We start from the raw sequence: 27,599 nt of genomic DNA, 5'->3' as shown, positions 1-27,599 counted from the left end.
GTGCTCCTTTACCTGCTCTTGCCCTCTTTCAAATCATGGTCTGGAAGCTCAGTTCTGGGGCTCCAAAACAGCAGGTGATTTTATTCCCCCAGGGCCAACATGTTGACGTGTAGTGAATCCAAATGTCTTTGATTTATTAGTTTTCACTCTTATGGCAGCTGCCTAGTTTTGATCTGTTGTGTTTGGGCAAAGAGTTGCAGTAGGAAATGTGGGGAAGATAGCAAACACCTGTAAGAGTGATGGGGGAATTTCTGCTATCCTTTCTTTTCTTCAAGATTATTACTTTGTCTTTGAAGAGTTTTCCTTGTGGGATTTTAGACATGGCTTAGATAAGCTGTTAGAGAAGGTCTGAAATAAAGAATCTTAAATCTGGGACCAAAGGATTTCCAAGATGATTGTAGAGAAGTTGGATAGCAAGCAAGTCTTTCTCTTCATGGTAATCACTTTCTTACAAATTTGTGTCTATGGTAGGAAAGAGCTAAGAATATTTCCTACAGACTTTTGTTTTGTTTTCTGATCCAGTAGGTGAAGGTGAGGAGTAGAGAGTAAACAGAGTATGTTGTGTATTTTTGTGACTGGAGGATTTAGGAAAAAAAAAAATCTTCAAATCAGGACGAATTTTCGTTAAAAAGCTTACAGTTTTAGCACCTTATAGCCCACATACTTAGACTGCAAACAGTACTGTTATAAAATGTGTGGATTTTGGCACAGGAAATACAAAAACTAACTTCTTTCATTTGATATTTGCTGTTGAACAAAGACATAAGGTCAGAAAAACAAAAGTGTGCTTCCGTCTTGTCCCTCTCTCACATCTTCTGCCCCCAGTAAATTCAGTGAACTTATTAACATATTTTACCTTCTAAAAGTTAATAAGCATAATATCCTTTAACTAAATGAGCTTCAGCATTTATTTTGTACCTGCTATGCATTAGGTCTGTCTATGGGAAGGTTGAGTCATAGGGATATAATGGGAATAAGACAGATTGTATGTTCCTTGCTCTTGATGAATTAGAATCTCTTATTGAGGACCCCATAAAATGCACACGTATTTTGATCACACTGACAGGCAGTGTAAAGTCACACAGAGGAAGGAGAGAGAATTTTGGCTGGCACCATCAGATAAAGCTCCATGGAGACGGTGAGACTTGAACCGGCCCTGACAGAGGGTGCCCACGTGTGCACAGCTGGAAGAGCACGGGTCAAAGGACAGAAGTAGAAAAAAGCAGGATGTAGGCCCATCCATTTCTAGGAAACCATCTCACTGACCCCTGCCCAACCATCTCCATAATCCATACTGCCCACCAAGCCTATGTGACTCTCCCAGAGATAGATGAAATATGCCCTAAGTATTCTTGAATCATTTGCGTTTACAAGCAAACTTCCAACACAAGGACACAAAGCTGGAAAGGAACTGGCTTGCCATTGCTTTGAATTTGGATTCCATGTTAGTACAGGTAAAGAATGTAAACTCCAAAAGGGCTTTAAAATTTTTTTTTCTTAAGAAGGTCAATCCTCTCTAGAGGATTGATATGAAATGGCAAGATACAAATGCAGACACTTTGCTCAATCTTTGTTAATCTTTTCATTGCTACTGGGGCAGGATGATTCTTTATGAGCACAGGCAAAAGGGCCAAAGACCTGAGCTTGAAAGTCACTAAATCCAATTCAACCCAGAACAGCGAAGTCACGGCTTCTACAGACATACCAGAACCTTTTCTGCAATCACAGACTTTTGGTTTATCTAGATTGGCTTTTTTCCTCATTGACCAACCTAAGTGTCTGAAAGTAATTATAGCCAGCTCTCCATTGCTTATGATAGGCTGCAACAGTGACAGGGGGAAAAAAAAAGCCAAAATATGGATTTAGATAAAGGACACAGAACTACCTTCTTAATTGTTACAACACTCTAATATTATCTTGCATTTCCTAAACAAACTCTGGGGACAAAGAAGTCTATTTTGAGTTGAACAGAGTAGATAATGTCACTTCAAGATAGGTTTTCTAAGCTTGGATCTTGGTACTATTAATTTTTCCCTTCCATTTTTTTTTTTCCTCCCAAACTTCCACATCCCAGAAACTGTCAGTGACTTCTACAGAAGCACTTGCAGGTGAATTTTGAAGAGTCAAGATACGGAGAGAAACCAGCTTTTGTCATGTTGAAGAGACATGAGACAGGAGTTCTTGGGATTCTCTCACATGCTTGTTTGCACTTCCAAGAAAGCAGAGTTCAAGTGCACTTACAGACCAGCGACAGGTGAGAGGTGTAGGGAGGCGGCAAGAAGCCTCAGCAAATCTGAGAATAGCACAGTGTATCTGCCAAGGAGGCTGCGGGTGCCCACATTTTCTCCACGGCTTCGGAGCTGCCTTGGCTTCATACCCTGTTGCTGCTGGGTCACAGAAGGAAACGGGTTCTGATGATTTTCACTCGCTTGACACATTCTTCTGGGGTTTTGTCTTTCTTTTTCAAATGAGCCAGTAATGTCTTTGTGTAATAAATACTGTGCGAGTCTTAGGATACAGAAGTAATATTTCTTATAGTCTCCCCTCACTGGCTCTTTTCTGAGAAACAATTCTGGGCGTAGCTGCCTCTCTCATGCCTTCCACCACAGAGGAGTGATGGGGGCTTGTGAGCAGAAATTCACCCTGCAGTGGTTTCATTCTCTTGTCCACAAAGGCAGTGGAAGCAACTACTGCCCTGGGATTTCTGGCAGTCCCAGTGGAAAGGAAATGGAGATGCCAAGTTATGGAAGTGCTTGCCCAGTTGGGTCTTGGACTACAAAAGCATCATGGTTTCCCTTCCTCCCCAATTACTGCTCCTCCCCTGGTTGGTTCCCATTCCCATCTGTATCCAACAGGGCTGGCTAACCTTCCTTTCCTCCTCCTGGGAGAACACATATTGCTCCAGGGCAAAGGAAGACCAAGACAAACAGCAGGTTCTGAGAGGCCTGGGGAACAGGAGATCGCCAGAGGACAGCTTAGCTGCATGGTTCCTGAAGCAAGGCATCTCCAAATGAGCAGGAGATGATGCCATTGACATTTTTATAGCACAGCACTTGTTATTTTATAAACCTTGTTCTTACAATTTACTTCTCAAAATGGTTGTAATGTATTCGTCCCTTTTTCTAAGAGAAAAATAGAAGTCCTAATGAAGTTAAGTTACCTGACCACTTCCTCACAGCTGATTAAGTGGCAGATCTAGGGTTGCAGTCAAGCTGTTATTGCTTCTGGGTCATTATACTCTACAGACCCTGAAGTCATCTCATATCTAAGAAATAATGGGAACAGCCTTGAAGAAATTAAGGGGGGGAGGATCAGAAAATGACTGAGATAGACGTCAAATCCAAGGGCTGTTTACATGTGCAATGGAACTCTCATGTTTCCCATGAGGAGGAACAGTTAACTTTGGTAAAAAATCCTCCTCGAGAAGATTCCTCAACAATTCCTCACTGTATAGAGGGAGAGCAGTGCCAGCTTCCTTAGCACACTGCCCCAGACAGGCCCCTCTCTCCCTCGCCTCGCCTTGCCTCTCACCACTCCCTCCCTGCAGCCTGTGCCTTGTAGCTCTCCAACGTTTTTTTTCATTTTACATTTCTTGGTTGTAGTAAAATAAACAAAATCTACAATTTACCATCTTAACCCTTTTTAGCATATGGCTCTGTAGTGTCATGTCTACTTACATGGTTGATAAAACCTATCTCCGGAATTTTTCATTCGGCAAAATTCAAACTCCATACCCATTACATGCTCCCCATTCCCAATTCCCAACAACCACATTTTTACTATTTCTATGAGACTGACCGCGCTAGGTACTTCCGATATGTGGAATCATACAGTTTTTGTCTTTTTGTTGAGACTTTGTCTTTGCACACATTAATCATTGTGTGCAATCTGGACACCCTCCCCATGTTTTTACTGGTTAATTCTCAGGAATCTTTCAGGAGTCAATTCAGATATTATCACCTCAGGCTTTCCATGGCTCTCTACTCTCAGTGAAGTGCCCTTCTTATATATTTAGTAGTGTATTAATCACTTGAGAGTTGTCCATGTTTTAACCCATTGATACGCAACATGGGGTTGAAGATCTCCATTCTCACTGGTATACATCTGGGAGCTTGTTAGAAATGCAGCATACTCTTTACCAAGGTCCCAGTAAATCACACATACATCAAATTTGAAAAGCATTGTTCTAACTCATTGGACAAGAGGCCTGCAGACAACTCATGGGCCAAACCTGGTCAGCTGCCTGTTTCTGTAAATACAGTTTTATTGGAACACAGCCACTGACATTGCTTCCTGTATTGTCTGTGACTGCGTTCACGCTACAGTGGAAGAGCTGAGCAGTTGCAACAGAGACCACCATATGGCCACAAAGCCTGGAATATTTACTCTCTGCCTCTTTACCAAAAAGGTCTGTGAACTTCTGCACTAGATCGTGAGCTCCTTAAAAATGAGAACCTGGTCTTATTTTGCTTTGTAAGAAGAAACACAGACTAGTATAATGGTTATTATTACACGTGTAGACTTGAGGGTGACTGGCAAGATTCATTACCTAGGCTCTGCCATTTTTTTTTTTTTAAGATTTTATTTATTTAATCTTAAATAATCTTAAATAATCTTACAGAGATTACAAGTACGCAGAGAGGCAGGCAGAGAGAGGGGGAAGCAGGCTCCCTGCTGAGCAGAGAGCCCGATGTGGGGTTCAATCCCAGGACCCTGGGATCATGACCTGAGCCGAAGGCAGAGGCTTTAACCCACTGAGTCACCCAGGTGCCCCAGGCTCTGCCATTTCTTTTCAAGTGACTATGGGCAACTCACAATCCCTCTGTGCCTTATGCTCCTCATCTATGAACTGGGAAAAGATAATAGAACCTACCTTACAGGGTTGTGTATGGGTTAAGTGAGTCACTCCAGGTGAAGTGGAAGTGCTTCATGTGGTGGCTTCAGCAAATGTTCTCCCTTATAGCTGGTTCCAGATATTTTATAGAGTACCATGGGGGAGCTGCTGATGTTGTACAGATTATTATAATAATAGACACTGTCTACTAACACCCATTCTCTGCTACTTCCTTGCTAACATCTATTAGGTATCTAACTTTCCTGGAGAGTGGCCTCCTCTCTGGTGGTGGTGGGGGGGGGGGGGGTGGAATATTGTTGCAAGTCAACCAGGTAATGCCATTTTCAGTAGCTATGGATTGGCTTAGAGGGGGACAATTCTGGCCAATGTGAAGAGCACTGTTGAAGGACTTCTGGAAAATGGTTTCCTCATTCTTTAAAATAAAAAACAAGGAAGATATGACTCTGTTCCTTCATATTGTTATATATGGATGTGATGCTCTGAACTGCAGCAACCATGAAGGTAGGCATTCTGAGAACAGGACAAGCATGTCTACAATGGCAGAAGGATAGATGGAAAGAATCTGGGCCCTTTATGAGGTAAGAGTTGCTGAATCCATCAGCCCCTGGGGCTTACCTACTCAGGTACTTGTTTTATGGAAGAAAATAAAATTTCCTACAAGTTTTCCTTCAGTCCGAAGTATCCTGACTCATATAGCCATATACACATATTTTTACTCCACCCAGGACCTAACAACTATTGTTGTGTTCCATGAGCAAAGAAAAGAGTAGCAACTGGAAATGAATGTGCTGGGTAGAGCCAAAGAAAAATCACAATGTCCTGGGTTAGTGCAGACCCAATTCCTCATTGCCTTTTATCACTCTCGCAGCTGGGAGCATCTTTTCTTGATACCTGTGGCTCTCTCCCAAGTGCTGATCTCCCTTGTTGACTGTGCCTGCTACTGAAACTTGACAGGTGGGTTTTGATTATTTCCTTGGCGATATCCATGATTTTCCTTCTAGGTACGAGGGCCTGAGGACAGCTTATGTGTGTGCTTTGGGGCACAGACAACAGAAGTGGCATCTCTTATGTAACATGAAATAAAAGGGAGTTTTCTTTGGGGTAGACGTGTTAAAAAATTACTTAGAATTTACAGCCACAGGGATTTTGTGGTGTGTCAGCTTACATACTGTGGCTCTGTGTGACATCTGAACCAGAACTAACAGCAGAGATTCAAAGCAATGTAGGTGGCTGAGTACGTATGAGGAGAGAAGGTGAGTGGGAATGATCTGGCTACTGCATCTCTCCCGAAGGGCAACCTGGCTTGAGCTGAAAAAGGTGAAGGATCGGCTTCAGTAAGTGAGGCCGAACTCCCTGCAATCCCACACTTCTGCAAATGCTTACTAAAGCTAGAAATGCTGAGCTCCTTCTGCCTGTGAATGTCCGGGGTGGGAGAGCTCTGGAGCCATAAAATCATTCTAACAATCATATTTTAAGGCTAGAAGGTGCCATGAGACATGATCTCATTCATCTCCTTGTCCTTAGGCAGTAATATTCTACCTAAAGCCTTCCAACCATAGCAGAACACATTTTATGGTTAAAAGCCTCCAGAGGGGTAAGAAAAGTATAAGACTGCACAACTTTCTCCCATAAACCATTTAATTGTGTGCACATCATCTACTTCAGAGTCTAAGAGAACCTGATGCCCATTCTAGACCCATCCCATTCTCATCAATCTAATGCCAAGATCCCCCTCCAAATGGGAGGATCCATAATTAAGTGACAGCAGGACACTAACAGGCAGGCGCAAAGCTAATGGGATGAGGGGGCAGAGGTCTCCCGTGACCTCCTTAAACATTTCTGTCAGCTACTGACATGCATTTAACGTCACGTTGTCTGCCTCCTTTCCGACCAACATTTTCTCCTAATTGTTCCATTCTTCTAAGACACTACAGCATGATATAGCACCTTTGCCTTCATCTTCAAGTGTTCTCAAAGACTAATTAGATCCTTAAAGAACAAGAAGTAAAAAGCTTTTTGTGGGTAATCAATTCCCTGCAGGTTTGCTAATATTATCGGTTCAGTTTAAAAGTCCCCCACTGGAGACTTGTGAAGACAAAAGCCCATAGCCCCCTGGGTTTCCTACTCTTTGGGCATTCCCAGTGTCTCCTTTTCCTTTGGAAGCACTGGGCTGAATAAGCAACCTGCCATGAGATTCTGCTGGAGGAAGACAGAGAGAAGGTCACAGAGACCAAACTCAACTGCTCTTGGAGAAGGCTTAGGAGTAAAGCTAATAAATAAAATCTTTGACGAAACTCTCTTTTAGGCAAGGGTGTGGAGAGTAGGGTGGATCTACCAAGAAGCTTTGGCAGTCTTCTTTGAAGTCTTCTGAGCAGAAAAAAGTGTAGCCACCCAGGGAAGCAGCCTTCAGTGACATCCTCCAAAGGGCTGATGTATTGGAGAATAGTCAATCACCAAAAAGTCCCTTGAGAAATGTTTTCCCTCTGTCTTCTGGAATTGTTGGGAAACTAGATAGAACTTGGGGGGTCTGGTTTCAGGAGTGGTCCGAAAAGAAACTGCAGTTTCCTGGTGGAAACAGAGAACTCTAGAAAATTGTCTGTTCCTCCAAGAAATTTGGCTATCAGTTTTCGCTTGGTCTATCTATAGCTTGTGTGTTGGTGGATTAGGAACATGTATGCACAGGGCCAGGCTCCTGGCAAACAATCTTAGGTAGGAGGGCAAAGGAGAGGCAAAAGGGGCTCATTCTTCTACCTCACAGATTCCTTTTCCAGGATCTACTCACCAGCAACAATCTGAACACCACAAAAAAGTACGGAAATGGATATACATACGATTGGTACATATTTCCCCCATCATCTGCTATGTCACCTGCCCTGTGGAATAAAGCTGGGGGAGAACTGTGCCCCTGGGACCCTGGTCTTCTGAGCTACAGTCCAGTTGCAGAGGGCACAGGCTCCTGACTGGTCGCGGGGTGGCAAAACAACCCTCCTTTCCCGGCCTTCAAAGAATGGGTGAGTAACTTTAATGGCTAAGGGGAGACACCCATTCTCTTGGAGTTGCCTGGGGTATCTGAGGCAGAGGTGGTTATGGTTGACTCCTCCACAGAGGCACTGAGATCCAAGAATTCCAGGATGATGTCCCAAAGGCAGTAAATCAAGTGCCTGAAACAAATGGACAAAACAACTTAGAGGGTCTGGCTCAGTCAACAGACACCAGATCCTATTTATGACATTTATTTTCCCTTCCCCTCCTTGCCCATTACTGATATCCTTAGTGAACTCTAAATTTCAATAGCCTGATGAAGCCTCTGCCATGAAATAAAAGTTTGGTGAATAAATGTTATGACCCCAGTGAAGGTGGAAACAGAACTTGAGACTAAATTTCAGGAAATTCCACATTCATTTATATAGCTACATTAGCACATCAGCACTGCCCTGAAGACTGTGAGGGAGGGAAAAGTCCCTGTGATATCAACTTATTAAGAATTTTCAGAGCTTCTGACTATGACTGTTTCTCATAGTTAATCATTATAGATCTATAGTGACCTTACAGGCAATGAAGCAAAAGCCAGCACCCTTGTGTAGTGACATTTAATAGGTACAGTCAGCTTTGGGACAGAGTTTGGGAAAGGACCGGAAGTCTTGAATACTTTTCAGAAGCACTGGTATCCCAAGGTACCAGCAAGGAAAATACCTACCTCTTCTGGGTTATTCTAGGGGTATTTACTCAGTATTTCTGGGTCCTTTTATCAGAGCCCAACCTCATTATCTTGTCTCCTTCCTATTAAGCAAAGACAATTCTTGATTCTAACATTGAATCAGCTTTGCGGTGAGGCCTTGAGCATAGAGCTGAAAATAATCATCCAGCCTGTGGTACACAGGCTAGGGGATGTTCTTAACAGTATTCACAGGCAGGTGTTGAAAGAATTGTTAAGCACACTGAATAAGCCTGGAGGGTGACAGGGCATTTTTAGTAGCTCACATGGGGGCCTGCATCGAGTTCTTCCACATGGAAACAGTGGCTGGCCCAACACTGGCCCATTGCAGCATGACAACCTCCTCAGAAGCAGGCAGTATGGGTTTTCCTTAGTGTGTACGGACCTAGACATCACAATCGGCAGTCAGGGCCTAGGGCAGAGAAAGACAGCAGTTCCATCCACCTCCATGCGGGTTGCTCACTTAGAATCCGTGGACACCTGAGACCAGAGATGGCTTCAGCGGTAGAGATGCTGCATACATGCCTTCTAGCCTACCTGTTGATAAGGGGTTGCTGCAGTGACTCCAAGACTAGACTCCAGCTCAGCCGGCATCTGTTCACCCCAAGGATTTCTACCACAATATCTGAAGAGGAAAAAACAGATGTGGTTTCAGCAGTAACACTGAAACCTGAGATTCTAAGGAGATTATCTCATGATATCTACTATCTTTATCCAAACTGGGAACTTCTGGCAAACTTCTGAACCACACAGCCAAACTAAAACAGGGAAAAGCTAAGAAAAATGTTTCTTAAGTGTTTAAATAAGGATGAACCTGCAGAAATAATTCTGTAACCTGTCATTGTAGGTATGTCTGATGTAACAGTTTAGGGCGGAGAAGAGAGGTTGGTAAGAGTATCTAATGACATGGATGGAACTAGAGGGTATTATGCTAAGTGAAATAAGTCAATCAGAAAAAAACAATTATCATACGGTCTCACTCATATGTAGAATTTAAGAACAGAGGAGCACAGGGGAAGGGAGGGAAAAACAAAACAAGACATAATCAGACAGGGAGACAAACCATAAGACTCAATCATAGGAAACAAACTGAGGGTTGCTGGAGGGGAGGGAGTTGGGGGATGGGGTAACTGGCTGATACACATTAAGGAAGACATGGGATATAATGAGCACTGGGTGTTATATGCAACTGATGAATCCCTGAACTCTACCTTTGAAACTAATAATATACTACATGTTAATTAATTGAATTTAAATAAAAAATAAATATAACAGAAAAACAAGAGTATATAACATTGTCCTAAGAGCTAGCCATTCACTACTATATCCTCATTACCACAGCACAGCCATATGTAACAAACTGACTTCCCAACCTTCTAAGACCCTATAGAAAGTAAAGAAAAAAAATCCTATTCAGAGTTCATTTTTATCTACTGCTAAAGACCATATGCCTTATTCAACGACCCCTATTTATCAAGGCCGAGCTTCTGTGGGACATATCATTTTCTTCCCTGGTCCAAATACCATGAGTTGGCAGAGAACCTGAAATCTTCATCTGCTGGGAATAGTTCTGAGACCTGCCTCTGTGGTGTAGGCAGAGCTGTTATTACCTCATATCTGCAGGATTCTCACCTACTATTTATGGTGTGATCACAGCGATCCTTTCCATTCCCTCAGCATCACTTGAATGAGGGGTAGAAGAATCACAGCTCTGAGCATTTTCCTATTAGCCTGAGAAATGGTGGGTCAACAGATTTTTGAGTCTAGGTTTCTGAGGGGTGTGGGGTAATGGTGGCAAGGCAGGATGGGAAAGGAACAATTATCAGTATAAACAATCTCATTGTTCAATTACCTGGCAGGATTCCCATCAGGCTCTGCAAGGCCTGTTCTTCAGCAGCCACTTTCTGCTCCTGGGTCCTCACAGGCCGTGGGCACTTCGGTAAAACCCCACCAGGCCAGATGGACTCCTGAAGAAGCTGGAGGTACTGCACCCAGCGCTGTGGACATGTTAGATTAGCCACTTGCACCTCTAGCCACCTGCAGTGGAAGAGAGGAGAAAGGTCAGATAAATCTGAAGGAAACACCACGGCAAGGCAGGTGAGCAATCAGAATAGGGCAAAGCGAAGGGAGTGCCAACTCTCATAAGTGACATCAAGCCAATTCAACAACTTAGGGCCACAGAATTTGAAGATGAGTAATAATAATAATCTTGTTATTTACTGAGTGTCTACTAGAGCTCCACGGTGTATTAGGGGTTTCACAGAACAGAGCACTAGAAGGGCACCTGTCCCTGGGCAGGACTGGAGCTTGCCAACTGTCCTCTTGGGAAGCACTGTCCTCTCAGCAATGTGCACACACAGCCTTCACAGTTAAGGATTTGGTGATTTTACACAAATTCCTCTGCTTTGCCACCTTGTCCACTTCCAGCTGCTCTTCATGTCCCTATGAGCTGTTCTGAGAGTACCCTTCATCTGTCCTTTGCTCATGGAAGTCCTCTCACTGACAAGGCCCTCTGCTTTCCAGAAGTCAGCTATTCTCGAAAGATCTGTTGAACTCCACCTCCTCCACAAAATTCTTCTTGATCACTCCAGCCAGAAGTGCTCCTCTTTGTCCCCTCAGATCCCCTCTTGTGCTTAGTTCTACAGCATAGGTTTGGAACTCATATTATACATTGGAGCAGAAATTATTTCCTCATGTGTTTACAGCTCTACTTTTCCAACTAAATTATAAGCATCATAAGAGTTCTAGGTCTTACACTTTTAAAAAGGTCCCCACAGTGCCTTGGTGCTCAAGAAAAGTTTGTTGACTGATTGCAATTATTCTTATTATGATGAGAACTTCCTCCTTTATCTCACATTAAAAAAATGAGGCAATAACTTGGAGGGGATAAACATCAAATCTGCAGTTCCTGCAGGGCATTTTCTTTCATTCTTTATTTGTTCCTGCATGTTTTCAGAGCAATACGGTTACTAGCTGAGGTTCAAGGCTGCCAAGGCCTCCTTAGTATGTAGCAGGGCTGAGACTGGCAGGGCTCTGCCTGTAATGGACGGACCATCAGCTACGTTTACTCTGTTTGGTACTACACCACGTGGCAGCTCATGCCACTGCTCCTACACCCGAGTTACGTGTTGCCCATCCAAGAGCAGAGGGGGCTGCCAAGGCAAACTTTATTTAACCTCCACTCTGCCAGACAGTCTGCATTCCTCTCAAGCTAGGCATTCCAGCCTTGGGGGCTGCAATCCCCCAGGCTGAGGGCTCACAAATGATTCTAAGAATAGGAAGTCTGAAAGGTAATGGCAGGGCAGGAATGGCAGACACTGATGGAGATCAAGAGCGACACAAAGCTGCTCTGGCCCAAAATAGCTGTTACGATAGTATTTGTTATTATTAGGGCTGCATCTCCTTTTTATAGGGCTTTTCATTCAGCGAGCCTAAGACGCTTGATGAAAGAGATCCAGTAGCAAGAATTTCTGTTCCTGTTTATAGAAGAGGGTCAGCAAAGGGAGATGGATACGATGCCCTGATCAGATTCTCTGCAGGGGATCAGGTGACCCAACTCTCGTTCTTCACCTCGAGCCACAAATGCTTGTATGACTTCTACTAAGGTGAATGACGTGCACCAGGGTCTCATCTGAGTGACTGGAGGGCGGGGGCGAACACCTGAAAACCAAAATCTTGAAGTTCTTCGAAAAGTCAGGAGAGTCTTGGGGCGCCTGGGTGGCTCAGTGGGTTAAAGCCTCTGCCTTCGGCTCAGGTCATGATCTCAGGGTACTGGGATCGAGCCCCGCATCGGGCTCTCTGCTCAGCAGGGAGCCTGCTTCCTCCTCTCTCTCTGCCTGCCTCTCTGCCTACTTGAGATCTCTGTCAAATAAATAAATAAAATCTTAAAAAAAAAAAAAAAGAAAGAAAAGTCAGGAGAGTCTTAAGCCAGAGGCCTTCAGCTGGAATTAGTTTTAGCTCAGTTCTCATTCACATTTGCACAGTGCGCTCTGACTCTTGTCCTCTGGGGTCACTAATGCCTGTGACCCCACTCTACAGAGGCACCTCAACATCCACTCAATCCTTCTCAGAACAGAATATTTACCAGTAAATCTGGGTACCTCGGTCACCTTCTGGGCTTGTCTTACAAGAGAGGAAACTGACTGTTTTGAACTACTGTTAATTCACCTGACAGGAACAGGCCCCTGTGCTACACATGGCAAGGATGTCCTCTTTGTTTTCTTCCATCATAACTTCCATGTGACTCAAGCACACCAGCGGGGTGCAAAACAAATTTTAGCACATGGCAAAATATGAATGTATAAATGTATATAAATCTACAGAACAAAAGCTTATTAAACTCTAAATGGGAATGTTGGGAAGAAGCACCAAAGTAGGAAAAAGTAAAAATAAACCCTTTGATGATGAGGATGAGTCAGTGAGTCAAGACAAGTTGCCGGTGTTAAGCAGAACTGACAGAGAGAACTCAAGTCTCCAAGTGAATGTCAGCTGCTGATAAAGAAAATGTCAAGCACTATAAACCCTGAGGCACAGAACTGATCAACAGAGGGCCGTAGAAGAGTTGGTCCCAGGAATGTAATGAACATAAGAAAATATAAGACTTGTGCAAACTGGCAGAAAAGAAACAAACTGCATGTCTAGAAAGAGGCACATAATGTAGAATGTGGCTTCTACCTATGAGGTAGCTATGAGGTGCTATGGTTTCTGTTAGTCTTACTCTTCTCCATACCCTGAAGGCAAAAGACGTCAACCACACACCCTGGTACCATGAAGATTTAAATATTCACCCTTTTCAGGATTCTCTTCTTGCCCAGGTTCCTCCCACCCCTCCTCCTCCAAGAACAGGAGGCTTGCTCCTGGATATCTGGGGTTAGCCAGGTTTTATTTCCTAGCCCCAGGCAGCCTATGGAAAAGAGGCAGGGCAGCAAAGCTTTCTCGCTCACAGAACTTCTGAGGTATACTGTCTCGTCATGGGTGATGAGCATCCCAAAGTGGAAGGAAAAAAGGGTACAGCCGAAACCAAGAAAATGATCAGTGCCAACTACTTCCACCACCTAAACTGCCCTGCCCCTCAGACAAAATAGAAACAAGTCTGTGAATTTTAGGACAATTTCCAAGGCATGTTTTATTATTCCACAAAATGCTTTTTTTAAGTTGTAAATGGCCAGATTCGGGGATCCGGTATTATTTGCCTTGCCTAACACCTAGCATAGAATCAATAACTGATGACAATGAAGAGGGCAAGGATTTCTTCATTCAATGAGCTCTTTTACCCCTTCCATCCCCATTTCCCTTCTTATTCTATCAATCTTCTCCAGAGTGTAGTGCCACACATCCCACCACAGTGCTTTATCTAGCCTTATTAATTCCCTTCATCCTGCTCAGTTTATTCTGAAAATGGGTTAGAGCAGATAAGGTGAAGAGATTAACACGGGAAAATTAAAAAACAGACTGACGCCTTAGCTTCTTATTAATTCCCTTCATCTCTCTATTCCACATGTTGTCTTTCTATTCTTAACCTACAAGTGGGAAAGTTAAAAAGAAATCTGTGTCCCTATAGCCTCTCTTGAAGCAAAAGGAATGGAATGCATGTGTCTGAAGTCTAATGTACCACAGGAGCTTTTCCAGTATCAGTTTCTGGAATCTGTTGGTACTGCTCACAGAAATCTAAAGTTTCAAGGTGGATACACACACATATCCCTTGGTTTATTTATTGTAAATTATTTATAAGAATTCATTTACTAAATACAAATGTTATTGTTTATGTAATTCAAGACTCATGAGGTAAATACGCTAAAATAAATATGGTAGAGACTAGCCACAAATAGCATTGGTTTTAGTTTCTACTACTATTCCAGTTCTGATATTAGATTTATAGCTATCTCTCTGCCTACCATCCTACCATTTTTCACCATTAAAAGAAGAAGAAAAAAAAGCCAAACCAGGTCTGTTCTGTTAGGATGTCCCTGGATGATTCTGAGCACAAGGCAGCCTTCCTAGTGGGCCTAGAAATAGCCAATAAAATGAGAAAAAAGCAGCAACAGATTGACACAGAGATATTCAAGATCTTCTCTGATGCCAGACATGGAAGGAGGGAGGATGTGGAGGTGAGGGCTTTCCACTACACTGAGAGTGCATGTCTAGTCCGTGTTCACAGGAACCTGGTCTGAAATAGCTACAGATAGAGGAATGAAGCAATAGCTAAAAAGGAGACAGTTTAATGCTAGGGCTTAAGATGGCACCTCAAGGTTAACAGAAGGTCATTTCCCATCAAAACAACAGAATCAAATCTCACGATTAAGGAGAGAAAGCTTTATAGGGACGATGTTTAATCTAATAACCCACTGTCCCTTCACTTCTTTGCTAAGAGCTGCTGTGGCTGAGTGATGAGGGGTCCACGGGGAGGACAGAGGGAGGATTGTGAAGTCATAACACAGAAAAATATTCCTAAAAGCAGTAACAATCTTCTAACAAAAATGCCTGGTGCAGTCCAAATGAAAGAAAACAACAGACTTATTCCTTGTACCCTTTTTATCCATCTGGCTACCTCTGTAGGCAATCCAAGGGCGATTACACTTCCACCTCATTTTCATGTACGAACTATGGCTCAAGGAAAAAAGAGAGGGTAAAAGAAGATCAGGTTGAAGCTCCTACCATTCTAAACAGGTTTACAGTAGAAGTGTCAACTCATTTTATTACCCTTAGAGTAGGGTTTTCCCACCCTGGCACTACTGACATTTTGGATTGCTAATTCCTTGTTGTGGGGGGATGTCCTGCCCACTGTCAAATGTTAAGCAGAATTCCTGCCCTCCCAGGTACCTTTTGTGTAACAGTCAAAAACGTTTTCAGACGTTGCTGCGTGTCCTCTGTGAGGCAAAATCATCCCCAGTTGGGAATCACTGCCTTAGACTTAGGATGTTGGAAGCCATGTGTTGGGCCATTTCCAGTCACTTCAACTCCGGTGGCTGTAGCACACTATTTCTCCCATCCAAGTACTAACCAGGCCCGACCCTGCTTAGCTTCCGAGATCAGACGAGATCGGGCGCGTTCAGGGTGGTATGGCCGTAGACTAGCACACTATTTCTCAAACTGTGGGCTCAACAGCATTAGAGGTGGCCATGCACTCAACACTGCAGTTTGTGACATTTAAAAACAGCTAAGCAGAAATAGATGAGAAAACATGAGTGTGTATCTCATGTTTCGGGACCCTCTGTTTCATATATGGATGTTTATATGGATCTATCATATATATTTGTGTGTGCTTGTGTACTATGTGGTCACAGTGGGTCATGATGTAAATGTATTTCCTACTGTGGGTTGAAGTTTAAAATAGCAAGAAAAACACTGATATAGTATAAGGAATTAGGAGTTCCAAGAAAAGGGGGAAAAAGCCCAAGCTACATTTTTAGCCTCCTGGAAACACTCCCCACCTCCACCCACCCCCAAGTACCCTGTAAAATGTTTACAATGGCATAGATCATGAACATTGTGTTCTGTACCACAGTCCTAGCACAGTACTACAAGTATTTGCTCATTAAATCAGTAACCCCAATGCACAGGGTGGAGAGAGGGGAGATTTTGAGGGTGATGTTGTGGATCCAGGGCATTTCCCATTAAACAAGCTGTTTTTGCCAATGTCACACCTGAAAAAAGTAACACTTCCAGTCCTTCTGATTCCGTTCCCAGGCCTCTGCCTTCCTGCCATGTCCCCTTCTCGTGTTTATAGGCAGTTCCTCCTTGTCAGCTCTCGGCTCTAACCTTCTCAGTCCTAGAACTGGCTGGGCCCAGGTTACTCAGCTGTGTCTGAGAAAGTTCAGCATTGTTGCCCTCTGACTGTGTATCTAGGTCACCATCCTTTCTTGCCTTGTGTGGGGAGAAGAATGAAGAGGAAATGAACTTCAAGGGCAAGAAACCCCTGCTTCTTTTTCCCAATAACTATTGTGAAATCCAAAATGGCTCAGAGTCTACACAATTTCTTCTTTGATTTTTGCTTTCATGTTTTAAATCATAGATCCACATCTTTAAAACATGTGCTTCAAGGGAAGACTACATACTGCCTAAACACCATGCTTTAAGAATCTGAGTTCCATGCTTCTATATCTAGCCACAGTTTTTGTTTTTGATTAGTAACGTACAAGTTACAGCTACAAAATTAATAAGCATTAAGAATTAAAGCATTTTGAATCGAGGAAGGAAATTAAAGAAATCATCTGTCTAAATTTTAGAGGTTATCTATTCCAATAATCTCGCCTATTACCACAAGAAAACAGAGAACCAAAAACAAGCACTGCTTAGCAAAAGGCTTATAGGAACATACAACTTCACAGCTGGAAGGAAACAGGTGATCCCTACCTCACCTCCTCCCAGAGTCTAAATCTCCTGAGTAGCATCATGGCAAAACCAAGAGTTCTGGTCCATGAATGTAGAAAGTTGGGCTTTTATCTTAGCTCTTCCACCAATTAGGAATGTGACTCTGGGGAAGTTGCTTAATTCCTGAAAAGGATAACTACAATTTATTAGAGATGCTCCTTAAATACTGGCAACCAAAATCAGCCTCGTTGTAACTTCTGATCATTGTTCTTACTTCTACCCTCTGGAGTTAATGGGAAGTACTAAAGTTACTAGGTCAAATCTCTTTCAAAATGGACCAAAGACCTAAATGTGAGACCTGACTCTATAAAACCCTAGAAGAAAACACAGTCAGTTATTTCTTTGACATTGGCCATAGAAACCTTTTTCTATATATGTCTCCTTAGGCAAGGGAAATGAAAGCAAATTAACCTATTACTAACACACTGAAATAAAAAAACTTTTGCACAGAGAAGGAAACTATGAATAAAAGGACAAGGATACCTACTGAATGAGAGAAGGTATTTGCAAATGATATACCCAATAAGGGGTTAATATCCAGAATATATAAAGAACTCACACAACCCAACACCAAAAAACCCTAAATAACCCAATTAAAAATGGGCAGAGTTCCTGAAAAAACATTTTGCATTTTTAAATTCAACTGTTATTTCTCCCCTAAGTCTCTTTTATAAGATACACATCCTTGATTCTGGCAACGTCAAAGCTGAACACACAGAATACACTCAATAAAGTACTGAAGAGAAATGAACCATTCCTCATCCTGGTTCCATCCCCTGGGTGTGTGCTACTTTTTATTCTCTCTTAAAATGGAGTACCCAGAACCAAACACAACCTCCAGATGTGCCCTGACCAGCAAAAGATGAAAGAATGCAGAGGATTAGTGCCTTCCTTGTTCCATACACTATACTTCTATTAATACAGTCGAAGACTGTGTTGGCTTTTTGGGCACACACTTCAAAGCACTGACTCATACTGAGTTTTGCAGTCAACTAGGACCCTAGTTCCACATATGTACTTTAACAAGAAGATCACATGCTCCTCTGTTAAGCCTGGTCCTGCCCTTCTGCACTTTTGCAATTTTTAAAAAAATCTAAATTCTGACTACAGTTCTATTAACTCCATCATGTTGGTTTTCACCTATTATTCTAACCTTTCAAATCCTGATTTTTGTCACCCAGAATATTAATCATACCTCTAATGTTATTGCTACTTGCAAATTTACTGATGAAAAAATTAACCAGGATAAGAACAAGAAAAATACTCTATCACTAGAAATCTCCCTCCAAGATGACATAAATTTGTTAGACAGATACTCTTGGGCTAAAGAAACTCAACTAACCATGGATCACTTAAAAGTCCTATATACAGTCTGTTGGGGCACCTGGGTGGCTCAGTCAGTTGAACGTTGAACTCTTGATTTCGGCGCAGGTCATGACCTTAGGGTTGTGGGAGCAAACCCCGTGCTGGACTCTGTGCTCAGCGCAGAGTCTGCTTGGAATTCTCTGTCTCCTTCTGCCCCCTGTCCCACTCACATGCGTGCTCTCTCTCTCTCAATAAATAAAACCCCCCCTTTTTTTAAAAAAAAAACACTACAGTCCAGGCCATGTATGTCCATTTTGTCCACATGGATTTTATGAGAATATGGCAAAAGTTTGTTGAAATCCACCTACAATTTAATAACCAATGCATTCCTTTACTTTAATGGTTTAATAATCCTTCTAAAGAAAGAAAGAAACTATGCTAATCAGGTTGGGCACATTCTCACTGAATACATACTGATTTCTGGGGCTCGCCATTTCCCTCCTCTCTGCACATGTTCACAAAACATCTATTTAATGATCTGCTTCAGAAATTTCTAGAGATAAATGTCAGGATCAATGACCTGTATCCATTTTTTAAAAGGCAAGATATTTGTCCATCTCCAGCTTTTTCAATGATCTTAGGTCTTCAATGATAAATACAAATTGTTAAGTTCTGTAGAACATAATTCATCTGGATCAGGTATAGGAACTTTAAAATAGGCTAAGCGCTCTCTTATTTGCATTCCTATTTTAGTCTTCTAGTTTAGTCATGTCTGTCCAATTCTTGTCAAACCATTTTCCTTGACAGAAAAAAACCTAAAAATTAGACAGCTTAGCAAACAGACTAATTCACTGTGGAATAAATGAACAAATGCTTTCTCAATGTAGCCAGTGACTACTACAGCACCTGTTTCAAAAGATTTACCTGTATTTTCTTTGCTGTTTTTTAAGTCTTTTTTCCTAACATTTATTCACAACTTCAACTCTGAGTTTAAGCTTACTGAACACCATTCTCATTAGTTCTATCACTACTATTTTGCATTACTCAGTATGTGTCCTCTCCTTTGCCTCTTTGTTTAAAAGTACGTGCATATGTCTAGAATCAGTTAACTACACTGGTTTCATCTGATCTTGATTCTTTCCTTTCCTCACTGGAATTCTGTGTTTAATTAGTTTATTTCATTTACTCCACACATATTGGTGGAGCTTCATGTAAGTGCCAAAAGACGAAGATTCTAAGGTTTTGTGGGAGGGGATCTTACTTAATTCATCTTGATATTTTCCTCAGCATTTACCGTAATAGTGCGAGTCATACAATAAGCTATCAAGTACTGAATGAATCAATCTTATTTCACAATTCCCAGTGATAACTTTAAGTGTTAGAATTTGAAGTTAACTCATTATTATAGCCTACAAAATGGTATTATTTTTTATCTCATGCTCTGTTCTGTTCTCCTGTGAATTTTATTAACCTTTCATCTACCTCCACTTTCCTGTCAGCTGTTTTCCATAATATCCAGAGTTAGCTTTATCTCAAAAAAAATTTTTTTTTTCTTTTTTTAGGCTTCTTGCTCTTCACTAAGTTGACAGGTCTTCTGCCATGTATATTCTACTAACCCTGAGTATGCTCTATTTGAGTTGGGAATCTGCCTTGTGAGTATCACGTGCCAAAGAACAGAAACTCTGAAAAATTTCCCTTTGTACCAGCTTATACCTTTCTACATTTTCCTTTTTCTTCCAAAGACAAAAGAACTTGCAGATAAAAGAAAAGATGAAAAATACAATCTGGGCTCATGGGTCCTTAAGCCTTATATCAAAAAAATCTCAAAATTACTAGGACTACAGTCCCTGTTTCCTCATGTGTTGTCATTTATTTTTACACAAAAGGAGATTATAATGTACTGATTTGATGAGCAGCCACAGACTTTTAATCATATGTCAGTTATGCTGGGCAGAAAGATGCTCTATCATCCTCTTAGCTATTGCATCTCAAGCTACATGGTAGAAAACGGGAGTCATCCTTGGTTCTTCCTTTTCCCCGTTCCAAACCTACCAACCCTACTGTAACACCACATAATTACTGAAAAAAATCACTAAATCTAGGTGATGCTACCTCCTCCATCTCAGGCACTCCTCACCCTTTCCCATTTTTATAGCAATTCCTCATCATCTTTCATTTCTACCGGTACAACCCTTTCCCTAACTTGTCTCCCTGGTTCTAACTTTGCCTCCTTCTATCAGTCCTCCAGGGCATTATTTAAGTGATTTTCTAAGTTACAAAGGTGGTCCCGTCACCACCTGTTTGCATTTTGTAAAAGGCTTCCCCGCAAATGGGGGCAAACTTGATCTCTGAATGGCTCACAGGCTCTCTATGAGCTGTCACCTTCTTCAGGGTAATCTGGTCCCTCTGTTGCATATCTTCTATTTCTAATCATACCTGACTTCTTCGAGTAGCACAAATCTGCCAGGCTGTTTACTGCTCTGCCACCAACACTCTGTTCTCCAACGTCTGCTCACAACTTCCCTTCATCCTTTCAATCCTGTCACAGAAGTCATCTCTCCTGTGAGCCTTTTCTGGGCCTCTCATCATCCATTACTTCATCCCTTTTATTAATCACCTATAGAGTCTTTTTAAAAGTACTAAACTTTATATTCTAACTCTTTATAAGACTGCCCCTCCAACTGGATATTAAATCCCAGGGTAGGAATTTGGGGTCTTGTTCTGTATTTTGATCACTCAACATAGTGTCTGGCACAGAATGGGAAATCAATAAATATTAGTTACTAAGGGAATTAATGCTCTCTGTGGGACAAACAATGGTCTTAATGGATGACACGCAGCTCAAAATAAGTTTTACAAAAGGCAAACATCCTAATACTTCAAGCAGCAAAAGAAGAGTAAGCTCTTCATTATTCATGCTTATGGAGGAAGGCAGTAAGAGATTTAAAAAATAGTGGACAATCTAGAAATCCTTTGTATTGGGCATTTTGTAGGTCTTTATGTAAACAACTGGAAGATTTATTTTCCTAATAACCTTTTGTTTGGATAACATTAAAACTAAACTATGTGCCAACACAGAAGCTGTAGGGTAAATGTTGTCAGTATTGTGGGCATTAAGTCAGCTGAGCTAGAATTAAGAATTCTTCATGAATAATCCATGCAATTCACACCTGGTTATGCATTCCCCTGGAAGGCAAGGGAGGTCTAAGGAAGGGAGTGGGTCAGCCATCCTCTGTTTCTGGCACATTCTTTAAATCCTAGAGAAGAGAGACACCTGCCAGCAGTCTATGTTTTTGTCACTTTTCCTGGCAAATAGGCCCAGAGGACAGAAGAAACTGAAAATCAAGGAAAAGCAAAGGGGTTATAAGAACTGTAAGTCACACTTGTATTTTGGGAAGCACCCCTGATGGATGGAACAGCATCAAACTGATTTCAGCCCATTACTTCAAACTAGCAAGAAGAAAAGAAGGTAGCAGAATGTTTGGGTAAAAAGTGACCAAAAAGCAAGGGTCAGGTTATCTTTCTAACAAACACAGAAGGAGAGAAACACATTTGAGAAGCTCTGTATTCATGGGATAAATGAGACTAGTTGCAAAGGGAGAAGCTCTAGAAATTTGTTCTGGATTTGAGTAATGTGATACCCTTAGGATTCCAAACGAAAAGCTTCTTACACAAATCTAGTGTACCTCTGAAGACCTTCAGATCCACTTTTTTCGGCCCCTTACTACGTTGCTAATGCACCATAATCCAGCTCTGAAACATCACAGCTGATGGACTTGAAAGCTAGGAAAAATCAAAGTCATGTTTCTTGGATGACTGCCTGTGCTCCTTGTTTGATCCATGCAAAAGAAGCAGTAAGACATCTGTCTCACAACCAGAAACCCCCTTTACAGTCTCTGGAACAGTCCATGTTTCTGCTCCAAGGCCAAGAGATTCCTCTGTCACCACACTTTTCAAGGCAAGACTGAGTATAAAAGTAGTTCCTACTCTTCTAGGGAAAGGCAGACTCAGTGGTCAGAAAGGCCAGAAAGGTCTCACACAGGCAGTGTCTGGCAATGAATGGAAATAACACTGTTAAGCCACAGTTTTGGGCCTGGCTTGACCACTTGAATGAACTGAGGTCTGGCTTCCTTCTTAATATAATGGACTAATTCCTGCCTTGCCTTCTTAACAAAGTTATATCAAGATCAAACAAGAAAAACGAAAGCATTTTTGAAAGTGTTTGTGTGTTTGTGCCCGAATTGAAGACTCCTTTGGATCCTCTTTAAAAAACTGTACCATGTCCTAGAAATGATGAAAAAATTCCGAGTGAGCTTTGCATTTCATGCCTGAGTTGCCCCTTTTGCAAAACGGACTCCCCTCCTGGCAGGCTTAGGGGTATAAATATTAGAACAGTGAACCATTTCTGTCTTGTATGTTTAGGAATATTAGGGAGAAACCCCAGGGGATTATGGGTAATGTGAAGATTATATTTTAGAATCCTTCCTAAAACAAGCCCTCTATATACTATAACAATGAGACTTTCACTGCAAGGACTGGACTGCAGGATCCATAATCTCTCTTTCCCCTTCTTTCCTCACTCCCATGTGAACAGCAAGCATGGGTCATTCTCAGTCATCAAGCAGCTATCCTGAGCCTTTCTTTCTCAGCACCTAGGGCTGGAAGGTGGGGGAAGAGGGGTAAGACTGATTAAAATGGCCACTCATTCAGAGAAATATTGAGTCCATGGAGGGGGAAATGGCAGGGAGAGGGAGAGAAACACTTAGAACTGGGGCACTGGAAAGAAAGGCAAGACACAAAGGAGGGCAGAACGCAGGGATTTCACTGTTGACTTGACAACCAAACCCCCTATTGTTCCTGGTGAGTTTACCTCACAGCGAGATGTCTAGACTCTGCTCCGGGCAAACCCCACCACTACAGAAGAGGGAGGAGGGAGAAGTGGAGGATGGAAAGGTGGTAACTCTGCTGTACATGATGGGACTTACTCCCAACTTCTACTAGATTACAGGTTAGAGTATGCTCAGCCATGACCTGGAAGAGAATTAGGGACTGGGTTTAAATAAGCAGACATGGCAGTGTTCTGAATTATGCTGTGAAAATGGCTAGAGGAAGCTGGAACAGACCATCCTCAAAGAGAACAAGGTTTAGATAGAAGCAGATACCAAAGTTAAAAAGGAAAGGAAACAGGAAAAATACTGGAAGGAGCATGGGGAAAAGGAAATATAATGGACAGAAGCACCTTGGGGAAGAAGAGGTAGCTAAAAGTATTTGTTTCCCATTTCTTGTCTATAGCCTGAATTTTAAAACCTTTCCAGAGAGAGGGTTATCCACTCTGATAGTAAGGATATGGAACACAGCTGAGGTGACAACTCCAGAATCTCCACATAGTAGGAGGGATTTTGGGGGCACCACCTGTGGTTAGAAAACAAGGGGGGTAGGGGAGGAGGACATAGGACTTATCTTGAAGCTGCATTTGTATAGCAAGCATACCATGTTTATAGAGATTATATATTTATTGGGGAAGGGCTAAATTCCCCCCAAGAAAATCTGTGGCATCATAATTACATCAGCATTTACGGTGTATTAAGGTGTATTTCCTACTAGTTCACCCCCTACTCCCTTCCCTGTGCTAGTATCATACAGGTCTACTCCTCCACAGGGCACTTGCTGAATCTACATATAAGGACAGAGGTAAAGACAGACCTCAAGAATTAACATATGGCTGTGTCGCCAGCACCAACTTAACAGGAAAGAGCCAAATGATCTCCACCCATGGCTGAAAGCAATGGAAACACCCTTGATCATTTGAGAGGTGGGTAAGATTACCAACACCAGTGCAATCTAGCCCTGACAGTGTCCACCTCAGTGAGATGGAGATCTAGGATTCTGGTATCCAAAAAGGACTTGAGTATAGGACCAAGTAGCTTACAGAGAATACCAACAGATTTTTTTCTGGATGTTCAGCTGGTTTAATCACCGTAGACTCTCTGGTTTACTCCGGGTTTCTGAGTCAAAAATGTTCTCAAATGAATCAGCTCCAGCACTGACTCCTTGAGGGGTGGAAAGAACCGAAAGGGGCAACTTCTGGCAGTACATACTGCTCAAAGAAGCAAGTGTCCACTGAAGACTGATCAGAACAGAGGGGAGGAGGGTGAAAGATAAAGAAATTGGGCTCATCTAAAAGTCACTGGCCCAGAGCAGAGGGCAGATAAGTAGCTTCTGAATCATGGAACAAGACAGGGAATGGTTTCCATTACTATCACCACCAAGACAAGGCCTATAATTGCAAAAAGAATACTCCCTCAAAGAGGGCAAATGGGTATAGTTTAACCTGCAGCACCACCTGGTGCCCAAAGGGAGAATTCCTGTTCTAACTCCCCCCAAGGAGCAAAAGCTTGCAGCACTTTTATTTAACAAAATGTTCTCCCTCTGTATTCTGTGCTCATTAACACTGTCTCTCACATACACACACTCTGTCTCTGTCTCTCGCAGACGGGGACTGGATGAAGATATTAAAAATTTTTTTAAAGATTACTTTTTATTTAAAAGCAGAAATAATGCCCTCCCCTCTCTTTAAAATGCCTAGTGTCTAGAATATTTACACTAAAACTGTCTAAATGATACCTATCTTACATCTAGCTCTAAATACTTAATTTACTCTATAAAGCCTCCCTAACGTTTATGTAAACAAGAATCCCAATATTTTTTTCACTGCATTTACAGCCTATACCACGTCATTTAACCTCACATTGTTCAATACTTCTAATTGATTCATAAGGGTTCTCTATTCTCTTAGGCTGCAAGTCCCCTGAAGTAGAAACAGTCACACATTAGATCTAAAGAGCTAGCAGGCAGCTGCTACTTAATAAGTACACATAGGCATCAAATCTTACACAGACTTTTCAAAAATTATTTGTAAAGAGGTCACCATAACAAGAACTGCAATAGTTAATTTCCTAGGAGGCAAATGAAGAGGGTTAGGAGCACCTGGATTAGGGGCAGTTCCCTGGTTCTGAAGAAACTCTGAGGTTCAGCTCTGGATATGACCAGGGAAGACTTTAAGTATGTAAGACAGGATGGAAGAGTGTAGAGAGAGAGATCATATGAAGAAAGGGATCCTGACTCGAAGGGTGCAGAAAAGAATTTCTGTCTTCTAGGGTCTTTTGCTACTAACAGATCCCAAACGCAAGAACACTATAAAGACTTTTCCAAAAAAACACGTTAAAATGTAAACATATTTACATCAGGTATGTTACTGCCCTGGCAATTTAGAATCCCCAAGGAAATGGAACATGGAGCCTGTAAAGATGGGATGAGAACTTATCCAAATGGATATGTCATATGTCAGTAACTCACCAAAGTTACTGAGTGCTTCCATGTACCAGGAATGCATCAGGAGGCTTTCATTATCATCGCTTATATTCCAACTAACTTTATGAGCTAGGTACTGTTATTCCCATTTAGAGAGTAACTGAGGTAGAGGGAGGTTAAGAGACTTGTTTTAAGTCACACAGATAGTAACATGCAAAGTATAATTTGAACTCAGATTTGTCTGACTTCAAAGTCCATATTCCTATTTCCCTGTGTGGAAAGAAAGAGGCTGAAAAGCAAACTAGCAGGACATGCTTCCAGAGAGGGCCAGCTTAGATGGGTCTCACAGTGGGAGGCCCATGGCAGAGAGGACACTATGTTCTTTTGGAAAGAATAGTGCCACTAGGATAGGAGAGGGCCTGAAGGGCGCAAAGGAAAAACCTCCTCTCAGGCTTAACTATGGCTCTGCGAATTTGAGGTGCTCACTTAAAGAGCTGTTGGGGAGGGATGTAACAGAAATTCGGTTTACATTGGTGTTTCTTGTCCCCCATGATTGAGAAATCCTGGGATCCTCACTAGTGATAAACAGAGGGACTGATTTGACTGGAATGGCATGTGATGTTCATTGGACCAAATTTGTTACGTGCCTTACATGTATATGATTAGGTGCTTATGACAGAATGATGAATAAGACAAGGGCCCCAATTATCAGGATCCTGACAGTCTCAAACTGTCCTGGGTTCTTATTTATTTCATTACAGATGGGAGAGATACCAGTAACTTGACTTGAAGAAAGGTGCTGAGGTTTAAATACCTCATGAGATTCTGTTTTATTTTTAACTGACGCAATGACCAATTCTGCCTCTCTGTTTGAGTGTATGAGAATTTACAGGCAGAACTGCAGAAACACACAGACACCTATCTGTTACATCCTTAAAGATGTATTCAAGTAGAAACTGTGCGTATATGATAGAAAAGACATGGTATTTTCATCTGAAGGTGGGTGTAGAGTAAGTAACACCTAAGAAAAATGACAGGGAGGCCACTCACAATAGGACTCCTGAGGCCCACTCAGGCCCAGTCTACAGAAGTTGAGAACCTCCTTTTTGTCAAGGTCTAGTGAGAGAGGCATGAGACAAGCAGTGTCCCTTTTCCTCCAAGGAAGCACAATACAACGTGAGCAAAAAATTATTTTCAGGACCCCTAAAAACTACTTGAATCAATAATGAGAGGGCAAGAAAATAATCTGGCAGGAAAATCTAGAGACTTAGTTTGAGGTAATTTTGAGATTTAGTTTGTATCTGGGGCTTTTGAAAAGTATGCTACTTTCCTATAGAAACTTCAAAGAAAGAGATCAGGTATAAGAAACCACAAGGCGCCAGAACTGAATTACAAGGAAGAGAAGTTTATGGAGCAAAGGAGAAAAGCTGTCATCTATGTTCCTTGAGAAATGCTGAATCTTAACTCTGAAAATCTTTTTCTGAGAACAGGATGCAGAACAGGAATACCTAAGGGAGATTATCTCTGATCCAAGAGTGTTTTAAGAATAAAAACCAGAAATATGCTGATGGAAATCAATTTATATACTACCATCGTATGCATGTTTTCCTGAGTCCACGCAGATGAAAGCAAGAGAGACTAGATGTAAATAAGGCAGAGGGACTTGCAAGTGAGGACAGTTCTAGTGGCCACCACGGCCTGGGGAGAAACCCTGCAGAGCAGGGAGGCAGTACAGAGTAGCAGAAATTGCACAGGCTTTGAGGCCAGAAGAACTACAGTGGAATCTCAGGGCTGGTACTTACTAGCTCTATGATTCTGGGAAGCTTAATCTGAATATCCTTTTCCTTACTTGTAATATGTGTAAATACTGGTCTATCTCACAGAACTGCACTGCACATCAGTCCATGAAGCACAGAGTTGCTTAGTTGGTATCGTTAGTACTAAATAAATGTCAGCTCCTTTCCTGTGCCACTTGCTTGTACCCTTTGGTGGGAGGCCTGGAGCTTCCCGTAAGATCTAATTGAAGTCAGAAAGTCCCTTTAT

At 42.0% G+C, this 27,599-nt stretch overlaps 1 protein-coding gene across 3 annotated transcripts in view; it reads right to left on the bottom strand.

Annotated features, from left to right (window-relative positions):
* Positions 1–2,027: 2,027 nt before the first annotated feature.
* SNX19 (sorting nexin 19) overlaps positions 2,028–27,599 on the bottom strand; it is a 45,874-nt gene continuing 20,302 nt past the window's right edge. The window contains exons 9-11 of one of the 3 annotated variants that reach the window (XM_046015381.1): positions 10,423–10,607; positions 9,108–9,195; positions 7,739–8,016 (exon numbers count right to left, since the gene is read on the bottom strand). In XM_046015381.1, the coding sequence (XP_045871337.1) occupies positions 7,884–8,016; positions 9,108–9,195; positions 10,423–10,607 (406 nt within the window). In that variant the 3' untranslated portion in view covers positions 7,739–7,883. Of the gene's footprint in view, positions 8,017–9,107; positions 9,196–10,422; positions 10,608–27,599 lie in introns of all 3 variants that reach the window. The other 2 variants (XM_046015383.1, XM_046015382.1) reach the window with 2 other exon arrangements.

Source organism: Meles meles, chromosome 8, assembly GCF_922984935.1.
Source record: "Meles meles chromosome 8, mMelMel3.1 paternal haplotype, whole genome shotgun sequence".
NCBI classification, from domain to species: domain Eukaryota; kingdom Metazoa; phylum Chordata; class Mammalia; order Carnivora; family Mustelidae; genus Meles; species Meles meles.
This window is presented reverse-complemented; position numbering and strand designations above follow the sequence as displayed.